At 51.7% G+C, this 15,756-nt stretch overlaps 1 protein-coding gene across 4 annotated transcripts in view; it reads right to left on the bottom strand.

Annotated features, from left to right (window-relative positions):
* DNAI1 (dynein axonemal intermediate chain 1) overlaps positions 1–15,756 on the bottom strand; it is a 214,096-nt gene that overhangs the window by 84,611 nt on the left and 113,729 nt on the right. For all 4 annotated transcript variants that reach the window (XM_019480027.2, XM_019480028.2, XM_059725327.1 and 1 more), the window contains exons 14-16: positions 13,709–13,798; positions 8,321–8,408; positions 3,771–3,850 (exon numbers count right to left, since the gene is read on the bottom strand). In XM_019480027.2, the coding sequence (XP_019335572.1) occupies positions 3,771–3,850; positions 8,321–8,408; positions 13,709–13,798 (258 nt within the window). The remainder of the gene's footprint in view (positions 1–3,770; positions 3,851–8,320; positions 8,409–13,708; positions 13,799–15,756) is intronic.

Raw genomic sequence — 15,756 nt, 5'->3', positions numbered from 1 at the left:
CACATGGGGAATGTGTATTATAAGCTGAGCTGAACCCCCCCCACCCCCCTACTGAATACTGTGACATCTGATCACTGGCACAGAAGTTTTAAAGCTAACTCAGACTCCAGAGCCGGGGATGGCAGCTTCTGTCTGAAGCTCTGAATGCTGCCTGAGATGTGCTTGGGATATTTTTCTCCTATTGAAGTAGAGATAGATGTGTTCTCTGGAAGCCGGCAGAGCTGTTACGATGGTTGAACAAGGACCCTGTCTATAGCAGCATGGCACATGGTAACAAGGCAGCTGGCGAGAGGGGCATGCGGCAGTGCAGCGGGATACGGAGAGGTCTGGAGACTTCTGAGGCTGCAGCATGTGTTTGTGAAGCTGGCCAGCAGCACTCCCGCCTGCACCGAGCAACATCAACCTGGCACAAAACTGTCCCGCTTCTCCCTGCCCAAGTGATGGATGGATGGCTACCAAGACACTAATCATTCTGTTGGGTTTTACTGGGTTGCTGACAGAAGTGCTGTGTATCAGCTTAATGTAAAAACCAATAAAGGGATATTTTTCCCTTAAGAGGCTCATAATAGGCTGAAAACAGGGCTCTGCCATGCTGACAGCCTCAGCCAGGCTGGGATGATGCTTTTTTTAAACCCACTGGAACCTAAAGTGTTCAGAGAGATTCGTTAGGAGCAAGATACTGAGTTGCTTCCTGGGTGTTGCTTTGTGTGTTCTCAGGCAGCGAGGACCTTGTATCATTCTCTCTCCTCCCAGGTATTTGGAGGCCACTGAAACCTTACAGTGCCCAGCAGTGATGCCCTCAAACACGATGGGCTGCCTGAATGTGCTAGCTCCCTCGCTGGAAGCAGGGCACCCAAATCTGCCTAGCACTGGGGCGCGCGCTGCCAACGAGGCTGCCCCAGCGGTGTGGAGCCCTGAGGTAGCTCAGGGAGCCCCAGGGCATGTTTGAGGGCACCACTGCTGGGCACAGTAAGTTTGTGGCCTTGGCATGACTTACCAGGAACACTGCCATTTCCCATCAACTGCCCATTGGCTAGGAACTGCCGCTGTCCAAAGGATTTACAGCCGCAACTGGGGTTTCAAAGCCTTGCTCTGAACCGTCCGGGTCTGTGCGTCTCCAACTCGCCTTCCACACAAATCGGAGCAATTCATAAACAGCCAGCAAGGAGCCATGGGTTCATATGAATGCAGAAGCAGTTTGTCCTCTATGTAAAAGGGCAGTAGATAGGCCTGTGTGTAATTAAGATAATGATGTCTTGGCTTCAGAAATGCTATTAACCAGGCTATTTTCTGAAATTCACTGTAATTGTGCCGCAGCTAAAAAATTAACATATTATCATGCTGTTTGTTGGCAAGTTCTATCCCTCCGGAAAAAAAAAATGCCTTTCTGAAATTTTCTTCTCAAATCCCTATAATAAATGATTAATCTATAGCTCCGTCCCTGCAGAGAACAGCTTTCTGCTCAGCTCCTAAGTCTAGCCTCTCCTTTCAGTCACCACTCAGGTGGCAAAGTCACCTTAGGAAAGCCCCCGGGCAGCTCGCTGGACATGTGCTTCTCTGTCCGGCAGAGAGAAGGAAAACAGGCCACTTCCCCGATGTGAAACATTTCATAGCGATGGGGCTCCAGCCTTCTGGGGCAGAAGCAGTGAAGCCCAGATACTTATGCCGTGTGTTGTAATAAAAGGGGTTTAGCACACATACAGAAACCATGGGAAAGTGAACAAAAGCTTAAAAAATGTTCCAGCCATCCAACATGGTAATGACTGATGGGAAAGAGAGATTGAATCCGTCCGAAGAACGCAGCCCTTGGACTATCTCAGCAGGCTGGGTTGTGATCGTATCTGGGGAACTAGGAACCGATGGACCAGTACGGGCGTGCTGGAAGTGAGGCCTTGTGGTGAATGAAATGGGTGTATGAAATCCCCCTTTTTGGGATCCTCAGAGAGAAAGACTGCATAGGGGGGATTCACAACTAAGGGATACTTGGGGGTGAGGGGAGACCATCACTCTGCATCATCCAGAGACACTGTCCCTCATTCATCAACCTCAAAGATCAGCACATCGTCGGGACTCCATGCCTCAGCATGGCAGTGGGGATGCCCTCCCCATCCAGCAGCACAGCGGCAGCTAGGAGCCCAGCCGAAACCCCGAGACCTGCTTTGTTTCTCTTTCCCTGAGATGTTCCTTTCAGCCCCGTTACCTGCCTCCTGTTAGCTCTTTCTCCCCCTTCCTTCCCCCATCTCTTTCTTCCTCTTTCTCAACTTCCCGCAGAGTACACTGCACAGCTGGATGGGGTGAGCTGGCCCACCTAGCTTTGCCCACCTGGAGGAGGGCTGGCAAAGGAAAGACAGATGCTGTCCCAGACAGGGCACTGAGCCAGAGTCCAGGGTAACTGCTCTTGTGGCTGATCTGCAAGCCCAGACAACTTTCTGCCCTGGGCATATCAACAGAAAGCCCCATCGTTTTCCCCCTTGTACTAGCTGTCCTTGCCAAAGCAGAGGAAGTGAGCATTGTTCGGAAGTTAGGGTTGAGCAATGCCACCTTCCTCTCCAACAGGAAGGACTGCTTGGCACAGTAAGAGATTTTAACCAAGATCCTCTCCCCCCTGCTTTACCTGTTGAAGGTTTGGAGGGTTAAGTCTTGTGTTGTGTCAGGGATGACTCTGTAGTTTTGCTAAGAGGTTGGACAATGGGTTTATATGGGACAGATTGGATAGGGATGATCCTGCTGACTCAAGCAGGTGGTGGAACTAGACCTCAAGAGGTCCCTTCCAACCCTGCTTTTCTGTAAGTCTATGATTCTGTGAACAAGTGTCTTTGAAAGGCTGATTAAGTGGGTTACATAACCATCCCATCCCTTTCCAAGCGCTCCTTCTTTGGATTCTCTCTCCTGTCGCAGAATCAAGGCACCGAATACATTTCCAGACTCTGCCGGGAGCTGCCCGCTGCGCGGGTCACTGTAACTAAGCAGGCTCTGTTCTGTGTGCGATGCTCCAAGCCCTTCTTAGCTTTCTAAAACTAATGTAGGCAGGGTCATACTAGTATTTATTCCATCAGAATGAACACAACAGGCCCATACATGGAGGCCAGCACTTTGGAGAGGCTGACCAGATAAATGGGAAGCTGCCAGGATAGCTGTGTACATGCTCTGCTGGAAGTTAGCACACAACACTAGACTGAATCTCCAGTCCAGCTAACTATTGAAGTACAGGCTTAAATACTTCACGAGAGCAAGACTGCAATCTCCACAGCACCCTTGCAAGGCAGGCATTGCTGTCCCCATATTACACAGAAGCCCTGAAAAGGCTGGAGCACAGCAACAGAGGACACTGCACTGGAGCATGCTGGCTTTCCTGACATATGGCTCCTCTTCCCCAAGGCTTGAGAGCACAACAGCTGCTCAGCACGGAGCTGTTTGTGCCACGGGCAGGGCACTGAGAAGGGACGTGCTGTAGTATAGTATCCCGCGTGTCTTTGTTCTACCATCCATACAGAGCTAGAGGTCCATGCCCAAACTGAAGGGCCTCTGGCAGACCCCCAAAGCCATGGGAGACTCCATGCCTGCATCACAGGGGGACTGGGAGCAAGCAATCAGGTCCTCGTTCTGGGCCTGGCTTTCAGGGGACAGGGTCCTGCACCCAGTGGGGCTCCAGACAGGTAGTGCACGGACCTGAGCGCACTACTAGGACTGAGCCTGCTGGGAAAATCATTTGGATGACAACAACCTGACAGGAAATTCAGCAATGATGGGACATAAAACACAGCCCTTACCTTGTAGATCTTCCCTTCTTCAGTGCCAACGAGGAATAAGTAATCAATCTTCTTGTGGAAATCAAACGACGTTCCACAGCCTGGTTGAGAAGGGGAGAGTGGTCAGTCAGGGAGGTGTCAAACCACCTGGTTATTGCAGAGATCACTTCTGAACATCTTAGCAGATCGACTAGAGGTCCCGAGTGAGAATCAGGCCTCACTGCAATAGAAATGCCTGCTAAGAAAGCACCTGCTCCAGAGTCACAATCAGCAGAGACAGGGTAGACAAAGGGCAAGAGTGGAAATAAAGGCCCAAAAGAAGGGAAGCGATTTGGAGAAGTTCACCCAGCAGGTCAGCAGCAGAAGCCAGGTCTCCAGGCCCCTTTCCAACCCCTTGTCCACGCTGCCTCTCAGACTGGTTACAAGACTCAACAAAGAGGAGGGTTAGAACAGCTGCTCTGTAGCACCAGCGACCAGCCGAAGCTGGAAAACTAAGCTTGGGGATACAGGTCCCTGCAAGCGGCAGCCTGATAGTCTAATGCATGCCACACAGTGTGGCCGCCGGTAAAAACTCAGTCTGTACAAAAGGTAATGGTGCAAACTGGACAACAGGCATAGAAAGACACCTTGAAAGATTCCAGCTGACAAGAAAGAAGGACAGACAACCCCCTCCCTCCAAACACAACTGAATCCAAAGCGCCTGCTACACAGACTGCAGAGGCACTGTTTGTAAGAGAAGCTCTGGCAGCACAAATGTCCAAGTTTTCTGCTGCTGCATTTCTATAGACCAGTAACTAGGACTCCTTTTCTCTCTCTGGGGTCAGATTCTAGCCAGAAAATGCAAATCCTTTTACCGAGCCCCTTTCAAACAAGGGTGCTTCACACCTCATCTTTAAGTGTTCCTCACATCTTGAAGGCTGTGGACAAGTGTAACACTAAGCCATTTTAAAAGCAGGCAGGGGTGAGGCAGGAGTTACCCACATCAGTTGAATCTATAGGGCTGTTTTGTCTGTCTGCACCTAAGAAAGAAGAGTGAAGCTAAACTGCTGTTTCTCCCAAAGTCTTTCACTCCAGTTTAAAGTTTAAAAAGTTCAGGGTCTGTTTACAGTACAACAGTCAGGACAGCTGAAACATTACAATGCTCAGCTCTAAAACACTATCATTTCAAGTGTTTTAATGGCTTGTCTATTTACATGTAAGAGTTCAGATTCAAGCCCAGACCCAACCTGCTCTTTCCTACGCCATATGACAATACTTCTAGGGATCCCTGGGTGGCCCTGGGAAGTCAGACAGCCCTCCTTGAAAGCACAGTCTATCACAGGGGTGGGCAAAATATGGCTCATGGGACACATCCAACCTGCCAGGCCATTTCATCCGGCCCACAGGCGCCCACCAACTAATTGGTGGGTCCAGCCCGTGCGCCTCGCTCCCACCCTCGTGCGTGGAAGGGCCCAGCCCAGCCAGCACGCGGCTTCCAGAAGAGGCTGTTGCTGCCACTGCCGCAGCTGCGGGGGGACGTGCTCAGCTTCCCCGGTGTCCAGTGGCTCGTCCCCATCTCCCTGCTGCAGCGCTTGCTCTGGGCAGCGGCAGGGGGAGCGGGAGCTACAGCTGGGCAGGAGCGTGGAGTCTGGGGCTGGGGCTGGGGGGAGTGTGGAGGCCGTGCCCAGGGGGGCAGTGGGAGTGCAGAGCTGAGGTGGGCAGGGTGTGGGGAGGATGGAGGGTATGGAGCAGCAGCAGGTGGCAGGTGCTTGGGGAGCTCGTGGCCCGTGCAGACACTGCTGCCTGGCAGTGCACAGCTCCAGTCAGCACTGCTCTTGGTGGCAAGAAGCACAGCCAGGCTGGCCCACCTCTATCAGGTGGGGCTCTCCGCGGTGCATGTGCAGCTCCTCGCGCTCCTCCAGGGGAAGCCCCACCTGACGGGAGTCACTTGCCTTCCCACCCCCAGCTGTGCAGGTCCTGGGACTCCACCCAGCAGCGGCGTGCTGGCTGGGCCAGGCCTTTCCGTGCACAAGGGTGGGAGCGAGGGGTGCAGGCTGGGTGAGGTATCATTAGTTGGTGGGGTCTGTGGGCTGGAAGAAATTGCCTGGTGGGCTGGATCCAGCCTACAGGCCATATTTTGCCCATCCCGGTCTAAATACTACACACCAGAACCTCGCTTTCTTCCAAAGATATAGTATCAATTAAGTCAATTAAACCTCTTTTTAAGAATAAACTCCTAGCCATGGCTTCTCCTGCCTGAGGAGGAACAAAGAAGAAAACTCATATGACACATTTCCATCCTTAGTTCTTCGACACTCAGATGTGCAGCATGTGCATTTTGCGATGCCACAAATCTCTTTCCCGCTCCACAAACAGCGCATGTTGCATGTTTAACAGGTTGCAGGTTAAACTGTGCCCAACGCTGCTAATTTGCAGTGCTGGGGCAAAATTTGCTACCGGGATTTCCCAGGAGCAAAAAATAAACCCTAACAAAAAGCAGCACAAAGCACAACAAAGTGCAGCGTGCTGGGACAAATGCAGAGACGGGGGAGAAACCGGTCTAGGGCTGCCTGCTCCCTTGTCTCTGCATGCTGCAAAGCCCCCGCTCTGGGACACACTGCGCCCCTGCCAGCCACTCCCCAGCTGGCTGGGGCAGCGTGCCACCTCGAGACAGGGGAGCAGGCAGTCCTGGGCTGGCTGCTCCTTTGTCTTCGTGTGTCCCAGAGTGAGGGCTCCGCGCGTGGGGCCTCCATCTCCAGGCACGCTGCACCCCGGTCAGCCACAGAGCAGCTGGAGCAGCGTGCCTGGAGGCAGGGAAGCAGGCAGCCCAGGGAGCTCGGCTGGCTGCTGCTCTGTCTCCACATGCCGCTCCTTGACTAGCTGCAGACCACATGAGCAGGGGCATGCACTGCAGCACAAAGTAGAGGCACAAATTTCTGGCATTTGTGCTGCTGCAAACACACGCCCCTGCTCGTGTGGACGTGGCCTCAGATAGCACGGTAGTGGGCTAGAAGCTAAATGGAATAGCGGGATGGTGTGCTTCAAGGAAGAGATGCTTCACCAGGATGACTTCATTAACATGGAAGAGTCCACTCTCCCTTCATCCCCTTCTGGAGAGCTGAGACCCAAGGGTGCCGTGTCCTTTGTTAAAAGAAGGCATCAGTCATCGCTGCTTGTAGGTCATTGAGGCCGCTTATGTTCCACTCTGGAGGCAGACCGCTTCAGCCCTCGGGAGACGCCTTCCACAACTTCATGTGAAAATTCAGAACAGCGACTCTTGATGAAGTAGGATTGAGAGGAAATGCCCTACACACTAACGTACGTGCTAACACAGGTCAGGGAAGCTGCACGTCACCATGGCAGATGGTAGACACTGATTAATGACAGGCCCTAGGAGTCTATGGGTTGTCAGTGAGGTGTGACATGCACATTTTTGGGGAGAGGACAAAGCCAGCCTGCCTGCCCTCAAGGCTCAAAGACGTGCAGAAGATCAAGAGTTACAGCCTCCATAGGAAGAAATTACAGTGGCAACAAGCATGTTAGAAAACAGGTTTTAAGGAGGTGCTTGAAGCGGCACGGAGAGGGTTCTTGGCACACAGGACATGGGAGGCTGTTCAGGCAGACAGAGGGATGTAAGAGGCCAAGCATGGGATGGGAAGGGTGACAAAAGGAGAGTTTTGAGGGCTGAGCAGAGGCTCATAGGGAGTATATTTAACAGTATGCCGTGGCTCTTTCCCCAGCATTGAAAGCAAGTAGCACAGCCTTAGAGAAACAGCCCATAAGCATATGGACCACAGGGAAAGCAAACTGCAAACTGCTTCAGCTTCCAAGCACCAATCTGGAGCAGGATGAAATGGGACCTTGGAGGGCGCTGCTGTGGTATTTTTACTGCTGGATACTTGTCATCCTACATAACACTGAAGCATTCGGCAAAAATCCTTGGAAGTCGGTTCCATGGCACCGTTAACCAACAGCAAAAGGCCACAGAGAATTTCGCAACCGGGCTGGGATGAAGTCCAGCTATTTTATACGCTGACCTGCCCTCACTACAGAGTAGTGCACAGCGCTCCACAGAATATTAACGTGGAAAGAGGACAGTTCTTCTGCAAACTCTGGCTCTATCTTCACTGTCAAAAAATAAATTACATTTAAAAAAGCCTGCAGGAGAGCTAGTTCAGGCTGTGAGATCCTAATGGAGATCAGGCACCGCTTACTTTCATTTAGATGTGTCAGTCCAGGTCAGCCCCCCACCACTGTAAGGTTGAAAGCTGACCTCGATTTGCTACATCAAGACAAAATCGATCTGAGTGCTTTGTCTGCAGGGGGATTGAATGAGAAGCTCATCTCACTGCTCACAGGACAGGGCGATGAAGACACGGCCTAAGCCTCAACCCTTCAACCAGGCTAGTGACCAGCGTTACAGAGTGATTCTTCATATATATTGACTAACATGCAAGAAAAGCTGCTTTCCTTTACAAGTCTCTCCCCAGTATCACCCCCTTCCAAGCCCGTTCTCTCCTCTAATGTGTGTGAATGATTGATTAGAGGCTCCGTGCGGTAATTATCAGGGTGGTAAGGACTTGGGCTCTTACCAACCGTGTGCAGCTGCAGTCCCTCTGGCCCCTCTATTGTTGCTCCCTCTACCACCAGCTTGATGACATCTGTATGAACCAGCTCATTCTGCAGGCAGAGGAGAGAGACTGGGGATTAATAACAGTCTTTGTGGCGACAATACTGTGACGTCCCTCACTGGGAAATGGTATGTTTGGGCGAGGAATTTTAAAAAGTTGTGCAGAAAGTTGTTTAATGTTTTGTGCCAGCAACTGGCAGCTTGCTAGCTGAGAGGTCTGAGAGCTAATGAGAGATAATGAGAGCTCCCCTTCCCTTTCCCAGGAAACTTATACTTTCACACTCACCCACTGTACGGGGTACACACACCTGGCTTAGACACGCTGGAGTCCTAGGTCAAAGTTTGAGGTTTGAACGCTATTAGTTAGGCATCTATGTGGCCTGATTTGTTTTCAGAAGTCCTGGCTACTGGCTGGGCCAGATAGTTTTGGTATCTCTTGAACTCAGGCCCAAGGAATTTTAGATTGAATATTCAGGGGGAAAAGGCACTCGAAATGAGCAGCTTTGGAGAACTTAGGCAACAAGGGGAGGAGAGCGCTCATGTCGTGACAATCAGCAGATCATGCTTTACTTTCTGTAAGCCAGGATATGGGAGAAGAGAACTTCAGGCCCCTGCCACACGTTACATATAGCACACAATTCACTGGTTAATTGTGCAATAAATTTAGACTGGAAACACATGCCAAATAAGACTGGCCACGTGCAAAGTAATTATCATGCAATTAACTGGCTAATCGCACAGTAGGTTTAGACACAGACAAGGTAATGATCACACCATAGAAATGTCCATCCAGCTCTGAAAAGAGCCAACCAGCTACAAAGTTAGTGCTTGGAAATTTGTAACGACTCTATAGATGGTTTCTAGTCAGCTTTAATGTGAGCATGTGTCAGGTCCTTCGGTTGCTACTCATCCAACACTAGAGTCCTGCTGTGGGGGTGAGCAAAGAGGAGGGGACCCCTTGGTCATTCCTGTCCTTTACAGTTTTCCTGTTACTATAAATGCAGCTTGCAACCTAGCACTCAATCTCCCAACTGCTGAGAAGCAAGTGCCAGGCAGACACAGCTGGGTGCTCGCCTCAGGGATGAATGCCGCATATTATGATCTGCATTATCATAACTCCTTTCAGGCCTAGCCAGGAACCAGAAGTCCACTGGACAAACCCCGAACAAGGAAGTGCAAGTCCCAAGGAGCGTACAATCTAAGCATGGGACAGGTGACAGACAGACTGTGGGGGGGTTCAAGGAAATAGTGAACGTGTGCAAAGATCCTTTGTGAGCATATATTCAGGGATTAGAATATTTTTGCATAATAGGAGCTGGTAGGTAATGTGGGAATAGCCTGGGGCGAGGGGAGGAGATAAAAGAACAAAGAATTAAAGACTAAATTAACGAGCACCCTGGGTGAGGATTGGATGTTTTCAGGCAATTTTTAGATTTTTCAGTGGAGCAGCTTGAGAACAAAATGTAAATCTTCAGTTCGGTGATCCCAGCCTCGGTCAGTGCAGAGCACAGGTGGAGAAGGCGGCTCTGCTCAGCCACGCCATACCAGGGGAGTCCTCTTGTAGTGAGGGTAGAAACGGCCTGACAATCATCTGCAGTTCATGGGGGGTGTTGCAAAAGGAGGTGTAAGTCAGACTTGCTCCCAGCAGCTTCCTGACAGCTTTGGGGGCTTCACACATGCTTGGCCCACACCCTGAAGGGGAAGGTGGTGGATGCTGGTGTTGCTCACACCTGCCCACCAGAGCTGTTAGGACAGGGGGGACCCCTGAGACTTGTACATTCTTGCATGCTGCTGTCAGTGCTTCTCTCCTGCTACGTGTGAATTAAAACCGGTCAGACTCAGCGGCTGAAGTCCAAAGTGACATGTAAGAAGCCGTGAGCTATACAAGCTGCTAAGCAGCAAGAGCCTAAAGATGTGTCTTCAGCATGGTGGCGGCACATCCCTGCTAGGCAAGGCAGATTTGACCTGCTAGGACACTCCCCAGCACGTCCCACCTGCCTACTCCCACACTCCGAACCCAGAGATCTGCTGCTGAGGCAGCCCCCGGCTCCCTTAGCAGCAGCTCTCTGGCCAGAAACGGAGGTCCTGAGGATGAGCACAGAGGGGATCCCAGGTTGGCCTCTCCGGCGCATTTCCAGGCTTGAAGCATGTGCGTGGGAGCGGATGTGTGGGTGCACATGGGAAGGCCCCGCCAGCTCATGCTGCCCTGGCACTGCATACCCTCTGCGTGTCTAGAGTCTGCACGGACCTGGCATAAGCTTTGTAGGTGGAGGGAGGGAGCAGAAGACGAAACGACTTTTTAGCTGGTTGCTTTGCCCCACCCCCAGCCTACAGAGGGCTGCAGACAGCAGGCAAATTAACAGCAGCCTTTTTAAATGGACAGCTCAGATTGTTTTATTTAAAGACCACTCCTTTCTACACCGCCCTGTGCCCCTTGGCTAGATACAAAAGCAAGTGAGGCTTGCACCGATCTCTCTCTGTCTCTCTCTCTCTGTCAGTCTCCGTCTAAGTGAGGAAGCCTAGCAGCACCCAAAGATGGGGGTTTTCCATCTCCATCATAGGGAAGCCTGAAATGGCCAAGTGTTAGTGTGGCAGATTGGTGGGAAAGAGAAACGCTACTGAGAGTCAAAAATAAATAAATAGATAAATAAAAATTTAAAAAAAGAGAGGGGCTGCTTTAGGAACAGGTCTGCTGTGGCCAGAAGAGATGGAGCCAGGGGCTACAAAAGCCCAAAGCAGGAGAGGAACTGGGCAGTCTGGCCTAGACAGCCCATGGAGGAGGAGCTCCCAGAGGAGATCTGTGAACGACAAGCCACTAACTGCAAACTGCAAACTTTGAGTAAGCCCAGAAGGGCTGGAGCTGGGATAGCCAGGAAGATATGGAGGGAGGCCTGGGGAAAAGGCATCTTGGTGGGAGCCGAACTGTTGGTTCAGGGAACTAATCTTTGAAAACTCATGGCGATTAGGGGAGGTCCCGAACGACTGGAAAAGGGTACATATAATAGTGCCTATATTTTTAAGGACAGGAAGAAGGAAGATCCAGGGAACTACAGACCAGTCAGCCTCACCTCAGTCCCCAGAAAACTCCTGGAGCAGGTCCTCAAAGAATCCATTTCTAAGCACTTGGAGACGGTGATTAGGAGCAGTCAGCACGGATTCACTGGGGGCAAGTCATGCCTGACCAACCTGACTGCCTTCTGTGATGAGATGACTGGCTCTGTGGATGCGGGGAAAGCAGTGGGCTGATGTACCTTGACTTTAGCAAGGCTTTTGATACAGTCTCTTACAGCATTCTTGCAAGCAAGCTGAGGAAGTACGGGTTGGATGAATGGACTGTAAGGTGGATAGAAAACTGGCTGGATTGTCGGGCTCAACAGGTAGTGATCAATGGCTCAATGCCTAGCTGGCAGCTGGTTTCAAGTGGAGGGCCCCAGGGGTCAGTCCTGAGGCTGGTCTTGTTCAGTATCTTCATTAATGACCTGGAAGATGGGATGCAGCGCACCCTCAGCAAGTTCGCAGATGACACCAAGCTGGGGGGAGTAGCAGATACTCCCTGGAGGGAAGGTCTGGGATTCAGAATGACCTCGACACATTGGAGGACTGGGCCTCAAGAAATCTCATGAGGTTGAACAAGGACTAAGGACAAGTGCAAAGTCCTGCACTTAGGACAGAACCAGTGGTGACACGTAGAGGGTGCACAGGGGTGCACGTGCACCCCCTGTGAGCACTGGTGCACCCCCGGACAAGGCCGCACTTCCCGCTTAGGCGATGGGCGGGGGGACAGGCAGGAGCACTGGTGCCCACCCTGCAAGTGCCGGCCAGGGAGTGGGAGCGCCGGATGTAGGACCGCGGCCACTTTTTCCAGGAGCCACTTCTTCCCAGTTGGTGAGTTTTGCTGCAGGGGGATCCCCCCCTCAGTCACTGACTGATCACTGGGGCCCCCCTGATTAAGGTGGCACCAGTCGCCCATGGACAGATCAATCCCATGCACCAGTACAGGCTGGGGGTGACGGGCTGGGCAGCAGCTCTGCAGAAAAGGACCTGAGGGTGACAATGGGCAAGAAGCTGGACAGGAGTCAGCAGTGTGCCCTTGTTGCCAAGGAAGTTACCGGCATCCTGGGCTGCACTGGTAGGAGCATTGCCAGCAGATCGAGGGCAGTGATTCTTCCCCTCTATTGAACAGCAGCCTTCAGCTCCCTGCAGGGGGGCTGCAAAGAGGATGGAGCTGGTCTGTTCTCAGTGGTGAAGATAACAGAACAAGGAGCAATGGGCTCAAATTGCCGCAAGGGACGTTGAGGTTGAGGAAGAACTTGCTCACGAGGAAGGTAGTAAAGCACTGGACCAGGCTCCCCAGAGAGGTGGTGGAGTCTCCATCCTTGGAGGTGTTCAAGCCCCGGGTAGACAAACCCTCATCTGGGATGATGTAGTTGGGGCTGGTCCTGCTTCGAGCAGGCGGTTGGACTAGATGTGAACCCTGAGGTCCCTTCAACCCTCATTTCTATGAACTCTGCATTTTGCTAATTTTGGGGCAAAGTATACCCCTGATGGCAGAAGCCTGCTGCGAGGCATGGGACAGCTGGATGGGAGGCTGCTGGAAAACACTGTTGTGTGAGTGCTGCACTTGCAAATTGATCTGAACTAATGAACCTTGGGGAAGTGACTGGGGGCAGCAGCTCCTGTGGACCGAACCGGGCTTACAAGCTCGTAGGGACTAATTTGAGGCTAACAAGGCCTCTGGGACTGATAAAGCCTCTGGGACAGAAAATGATCATGAGACAAATAGGTTGGTGAGGCAGTGGCTAATGAGCAGTGGCTGAGGAGTTTGCACTGACTGGGCCAGAACTGGGAAAACCCAGTGATGAGAGCTGTGGAGAAAGGCATCTGAGGGGTCTCTGGTAGAACTGATGGCTGACCCCCGATTAACATTTAACAACAAGAGGTGGCAGGTGAAACAAGGAGACCACAGGGGTGCTGGCGTGGAAAGGAGGCCAGAAGGTGACAGACTGCACCTTAGACACCAAGACCAGCTACAGATCAACTGATGAACTTGTTCTGGAGCTGTATTCTCAAGGGAAAAGCTGGCTGAGTTGACCAGAGAGTTTAAGCTTTGTGTCTCCCTTCCTGAGAAGCCTCCCAGTGATCGTTTCCTTGGAGAAGGAGAAAAGGAAAGGCCTTGTTCTGCCCCTGTTTGTGTCTGGCTCTCAAATTAACCATGGGGGTCCTGTGCAGAGAACCGGGCTCTCCTGCTGCAGTGCTGGCCAGCCCAGACTCATTGCAACTACTCAGATAAACACGCTGCTGACAGGACACTAGCATCAGTTTGGAAGAATCCTCACAATATAACATTTACCTTAACTAAAGTCCAGGACACAATCCTCCCATCGGATGAGATGGAGAAGAAGTTTAAATTATTGTCCATGTCGTCCTTCTGCCACTTGACCTTGAAAACAAACACGAAGAGTTAGCACGGCAGCACTTCAGGCAGGACAACTACTCAGTCCTTGGTAGGAGCGGTGTCTCCACTGAATGGGTCTCCTTCCCCCGGGAGCCCTTGGTATTCTGTAGCAACACGCCAGCGCTCCCTCTTGCCAGCGTCGGGGACCCACAGAGGTAAGAGCAAGAAAAAGAAGGGTCTACATGATGCTGATGCCCGTTGCTCCCCTGCTCTGTGCCATGAGTTGCAAAGCCAGGCCCAGATGCTATGGTCTGATCCATGCAAACAAATCCCTGCGCACCCGTGAAGCCCCACTCACAGTAGTGGGATGTTTAAACCACATGAAATCCAGCAGATAGAAGGGCCCACCTGTACACTTCAAATTGCAGGATCAGGGCACAAAGGGTTTGCAAAGAAAGCTCTGCACCAACAAGTTCAACCAGGCCTGTAAATCATGAGCTCAAAGGGTGGTCCATGTCTCCCACAGTGCATAACAGCGACACACAAAACTTGGGCAAGGCAGTCAAAGCCCAAGGGCCTTCAGAGATTCATCAGACTTGTGGCATTCCCCCCCCCTGGCAGGACAGGCCGCTCAGTTTGGAGATGACACTCCTTTCCCTTCTCCAAAGCTGACTTCTGGCCAAAATAAGGTGCCGTGTCCTGCCAAACCTTGTACACACAGCCTTCCCACATGTTCTGCACAAGGCAGGGGAAGGCACTTTGCTTTGGAGCTATGCCCTTTCAGCAATGGCTTTCAGTACCTGTGCAGTGTAGAGAGGTTCCTCTGCACCGTATTCAGGTCCCACTGGGTCAATCCCAGTAAGTAGCCTTACTGGGCAGGGGCTAGATGTTGCATGGGAGAGAAGAGAAGCTACCCCAAACACTTGCTAGAGACCCTCAGAGGAACAGCCTCTTCCTCACTTGAATGCAGCTATGCTGCCCTCGCCCAGAAGCCAGCTTGCACCGTGCCCAGCGCTCCAGGGCTGTCTCCAGCCTGATGGAGGCCTGGAAACCCATGTGCTGGCTGGTTCTCTTGGTGCAATCCCTAGTGGAGGGGGGTCCTCCACTCTCACAATCGGTGCCCACCTCAGGAGCCAGGAGCCTGGAGACCCCCTCTGCATCACGGTAGGGGAGGAGTTGGCAGAGGCAACGCCTGGGAAGCTCAGGAAGCCGTCCTCACTGTACCTTACAGCTGTTGGCTTGGCTTCCTTTGCAAACATTAATTTAATCCATTTAAGGATTAAACATCCTTAAATATTTTGCAGGGGCTCAGACATCATTGCCTGAGTAAACCGCTCTTTATCACATGTATCCAGGTCCCAGAGGAGTCCACAAGTAGGACAGGGTCCCATGCGAGGTCTCTGCTGAAGCAGGTTTACCACCGAGGGGTGTCACCGCTCCGCAAAGGGCAGCAGAGGGGCTGGAGCTAACGGGCTGCGCCGACAATGGAGCTTCTCTTGTTAACATGTAAATCCTCCTCCATGGTTTCGAGTCTCGGCAGCGTAAGAGGATTTGCCTTTTCAATGCGACTGTGCAGGGACAGAGATCAGAAAGTGGATAAACGATCTGGGGTTTGTCAGAGAAATTGCAGCTGGACTGAAAGTGCCGAGATTGCTCTGATTTCCCAAACTAGAAATTCAATGAGAGTGAGGAGTAAAAGATGACCTGCCACCAGGTCTACCCACTCCCACTTCCACAGGCATCCGTCAGCTGAGCACGGGCACTATGACTTACAAAGCCTGCCCTTGTGATGTCCAAGGTGTATTTGTCTCTGTCCAAATACAACAGTCAATGTATTTCTCTAGCCGTCACACATTATTAATGAATCTGATTATCATAGAGCTTACCAAATCCTTCATTTAGGACAAACTAGGTGGTATTGTCAAAAAGAAAAAAAAAAGAAGCAGGTTTCTCAATACAATCTTTAGAGGTATTGGGTTTGCTGGTACTGCTCTCGTGGGGGA

The sequence above is a fragment of the Alligator mississippiensis genome, chromosome 3, assembly GCF_030867095.1.
Source record: "Alligator mississippiensis isolate rAllMis1 chromosome 3, rAllMis1, whole genome shotgun sequence".
NCBI classification, from domain to species: Eukaryota; Metazoa; Chordata; order Crocodylia; family Alligatoridae; genus Alligator; species Alligator mississippiensis.
Note: the sequence above shows the minus strand (reverse complement) of the source record. Positions and strands in the feature narration are given on the sequence as shown.